Raw genomic sequence first — 4,719 nt, forward strand, 5'->3', positions numbered from 1 at the left:
ACGACAGTTGAAGAGTCGGGACTTTGATAGAAGCTAAAACGTCAGAAACGAACGAACACGAACTAAACGAATCAGGCAAGGAGTTTGATAGAAGCTAAAACGTCAGACACGAACGAACACGAACTAAACGAATCAGGTAAGGAGTTTGATAGAAGCTAAAACGTCAGACACGAACGAACACGAACTAAACGAATCAGGTAAGGAGTTTGATAGAAGCTAAAATGTCAGACACGAACGAACACGAACTAAACGAATCAGGTAAGGAGTTTGATAGAAGCTAAAACGTCAGACACGAACGAACACGAACTAAACGAATCAGGCAAGGAGTTTGATGGAAGCTAAACATCAGACACGAACGAACACGAACTAAACGAATCAGGTAAGGAGTTTGATAGAAGCTAAAACGTCAGACACGAACGAACACGAACTAAACGAATCAGGCAAGGAGTTTGATGGAAGCTAAACATCAGACACGAACGAACAATTTAACCAAACGAATCAGGCAAGGGGTTTGATAGAAGCAAACTTCAGACACGAACGAACACCTGGAATAAACGAATCAGGCAAGGAAGCTTGATAGAAGCTAAAACGTCAGACACGAACGAACACGAACTAAACGAATCAGGCAGGGAGTTTGATAGAAGCAAACATCAGACACGAACGAACACGAACTAAACGAATCAGGTAAGGAGTTTGATGGAATCTAAACATCAGATGAATGAACGAACACGAACTAAACGAATCAGGTATGAATTTGATAGAAGCAAATGTCAGACACGAACGAACACGAATCCAACGAATCAGGTAAGTGAGTTTGATAGAAGCTAAAACGTCAGACACGAAACGAATCACGAACTAAACGAATCAGGTAAGGAGTTTGATGGAAGCAAATGTCAGACACGAAACGAACACGAACCAAACGAATCAGGTAAGGAGTTTGATAGAAGCTAAAACACAGACGAACGAACACGAACCAAAACGAATCAGGTAAGGAGTTTGATAGAAGCTAAAATGTCAGACACGAACGAACACGAACCAAACGAATCAGGTAAGGAGTTTGATAGAAGGTAAAACATCGCACGAACGAACACGAACTAAACGAATCAAAACGTCAGACACGAACGAACACGAACTAAACGAATCAGGCAAGGAGTTTGATGGAAGCTAAACATCAGACACGAACGAACACGAACTAAACGAATCAGGTAAGGAGTTTGATAGAAGCTAAAATGTCAGACACGAACGAACACGAACTAAACGAATCAGGCAAGGAGTTTGATAGAAGCTAAACTTCAGACACGAACGAACACTAACTAAACGAATCAGGCAAGGAGTTTGATGGAAGCTAAACATCAAACACGAACGAACACGAACTAAACGAATCAGGTAAGGAGTTTGATAGAAGCTAAACATCAGACACGAACGAACACGAACTAAACGAATCAGGTAAGGAGTTTGATGGAAGTTAAACATCAGACACGAACGAACACGAACTAAACACTCCTTCAGACCTCGTTAACCGCACGGCTGGCTGTCAATATGACCGTGTTGGCCGATCAGGAGCTGCTCACTGCTGTCTACCAAGTGTTGAAAATGACTGTGGGAATAACTGTTGGTAATGATGATGGAATGACTGTGAAAGATTGTATTATTAATAAACTGGTGACCGTCTGACCAAGGTGGTATACAGGACACGGAGTTACCAGGTCGTAGACAGAGATAGATAGATAGATAGATAGATAGATAGATAGATAGCTAGATAGATAGATAGATAGATTTGTTGCAACATTCGCTCATGCAAAAATATCTCCATAAAACTGACGATCAAAATGCATAAAAACAAATGAATAAACAGATACACGAGACCAAGACCCAAGCACACGAGATCGAGACCCAAGCACACGAGATCGAGACCCAAGTACACGAGACCAAGACCCAAGCACACGAGACCAAGACCCAAGCACACGAGACCAAGACCCAAGCACACGAGATCGAGAACCAAGCACACGAGACCAAAACCCAAGCACACGAGACCAAGACCCAAGCACACGAGACCAAGACCCAAGCACACAGAGACCAAGACCAAGCACACAGATCGAGACCAAGCACACGAGATCAGACCCAAACTCTACGAGACCAAGACCCAAGCACACGAGATCGAGACCCAAGCACACGAGACCAAGACCCAAGCACACGAGATCGAGAACCAAGCACACGAGACCAAAACCCAAGCACACGAGACCAAGACCCAAGCACACGAGACCAAGACCCAAGCACACGAGACCAAGACCCAAGCACACGAGACCAAAACCCAAGCACACGAGACCAAGACCCAAGCACACGAGACCAAAACCCAAGCACACGAGACCAAGACCCAAGCACACGAGATAGAGACCTGAAAAAAAAGGTTTCGAGACCTACTGATACGAATTTACCAACGAACATATTTATATGAACGGATAAACAGACAGACAGATAATTGAGAAGCCAAATAAAAGACTGACAAACAGACAAGCTGGTAAATAGAGAGTTTAGTCAATAACCTCTTGTTAATCTTCAAAGAGGACCTTGCATAACGTAAACATTACCATATTAAGACAAGTCAAGGCTGGTCGCTTGCAGTGCTAATACCAAAATAAACATTAACGATGATGATCACTTTTGTACTGTGAATGACTCAGGAGGTGTTATACATGACTCACAGTTGTGTTATTTTAAAGTAGCTGGTACAAGATATCCTGATAGTTATGTTATCTTGGATTGTATGTTATGACAAATAAATGCTGTGTTATCTTAGAATACAATATATCCAGATATTTTTCTACCTTATAAAACATGGTATTCCCAATTATTCTTGTGTTATCTTAGAAATTACTTACACTAAGAGGAATATGTTCAAATTACCTTTATTTAGGATCAACGGATACTTAAAACACTCAGCTGGTCTCAAACACTCAGCTGGTCCCAAACACTCAGCTGGTCTCAAACACTCAGCTGGTCTCAAACACTCAGCTGGTCTCAAACACTCAGCTGGTCCCAAACACTCAGCTGGTCTCAAACACTCAGCTGGTCTCAAACACTCAGCTGGTCTCAAACACTCAGCTGGTCTCAAACACTCAGCTGGTCTCAAACACTCAGCTGGTCTCAAACACTCAGCTGGTCTCAAACACTCAGGCTGGTCCCAAACACTCAGCTGGTCTCAAACACTCAGCTGGTCTCTCCAAGCACTCCAGCTGGTCTCAAACACTCAGCTGGTCCCCAAACACTCAGCTGGTCTCAAACACTCAGCTGGTCTCAAACACTCAGCTGGTCTCAAACACTCAGCTGGCCTCAAACACTCAGCTGGTCTCAAACACTAAGCTGGTCTCAAACACTCAGCTGGTCTCAAACACTCAGCTGGTCTCAAACACTCAGCTGGTCTCAAACACTAAGCTGGTCTCAAACACTAAGCTGGTCTCAAACACTCAGCTGGTCTCAAACACTCAGCTGGTCTCAAACACTCAGCTGGTCTCAAACACTCAGCTGGTCTCAAACACTCAGCTGGTCTCAAACACTCAGCTGGTCTCAAAGATTACGCCATTATTTATTTGGTCCCCGACATATTCTTAAGACTGCCAGTTGATTGAGAATGTCCAAAATAAGACCATGTAACTGGTGTGTGCACTTAAGCACCATATGTACTAGGGAGGTTAGAGCGCCTTCAAATACCTAGATTATACTTTGGACGGTCAAGGGGTCATAAAAAAGAGGTGTGTGTAAGCACCTCGCCGGACAGCCCCCAATCAAGTGTACACACCTGGAGCTGTACAGAGGATGCCCGCCCCACAACCTCAGTCAAAGACATGTTCAGAATATTGTCGAAGCGAACTTCTTTGGAGTAAGGTGGCGTCGCATTAGCACTTTTCCCGTTGTTTTTTCCACAAGTTGTCGGTTTTTCTAGAACTAGAGCGTCTCGCTCAGACGAAACGTATCGTTTCCGCCTGACTGGCTTGAACCAATTTCCGCAGTCGTCAAGAAATTTATATCCTCGACAATGAGAATATTTATATAAAATAAATATCGAGCCCCATAAAATAACTAAACTTAATTTATAAGTATTCAGTCTCACATTTTTAATAAATTGCTTAAGTGTATTTTTTTATTTATGTTGATATTCGTAAATACGTCTGATATGTAAGTCGGAGCCATCTTCTATGTTTACAATAATTGACAAGCGCGGAAAGACTGGCGCGCTAGTTATCTATGCGTGTGTGACAAGGCGCGCTCAGAAAATGACAATCTTTAGAAAATTTATGCAAGAAAATGACGGAAGAAGCGTTAGTGTGACGCTGCCTTAGAGTTGTAAACTTTTGGAATAACCTGCCAGTGTGTTATGACAGCATCGAGTGTGTGCTCATTTATGACCAAACTTGACCAATACTGGTGCAGGTTCAGGTACATTCTAGACTAAGGTGTTGTGACAGCGCCAATAGTGAGCTCACCTATGGCCAGACTTCAACACTGGCGAAGGTTCAGGTGTACTTTCCATAGCCCGCGCATGCCCAGTATACTTGCCAACACCACGTAACGAAGAAATGACCGACCGCCCGACCTGCTAGATGCTAGAACCAGTGGTGAAGGGGATAACGTATCTATTTACGGTAAATTCTCAGTACAGTATAGTCTTGACGCCATGATGGACACCATCTTTGAATCACAGTTAAAGTGAATCAGAACGGA

General features: G+C 43.2%; 1 protein-coding gene across 1 annotated transcript; it reads left to right on the plus strand.

The window, feature by feature from the left end:
* The first annotated feature begins 1,843 nt into the window (after positions 1-1,843).
* On the plus strand, positions 1,844-2,455 carry LOC121860329 (putative RNA-binding protein Luc7-like 2). Its single transcript, XM_042357396.1, has one exon. It carries the CDS (start codon positions 1,844-1,846, stop codon positions 2,453-2,455), a length of 612 nt encoding a protein of 203 aa, XP_042213330.1.
* Positions 2,456-4,719: the final 2,264 nt, after the last annotated feature.

The sequence above is a fragment of the Homarus americanus genome, unplaced genomic scaffold (assembly GCF_018991925.1).
Source record: "Homarus americanus isolate GMGI-L3 unplaced genomic scaffold, GMGI_Hamer_2.0 scaffold6367, whole genome shotgun sequence".
Classification (NCBI taxonomy): domain Eukaryota; kingdom Metazoa; phylum Arthropoda; class Malacostraca; order Decapoda; family Nephropidae; genus Homarus; species Homarus americanus.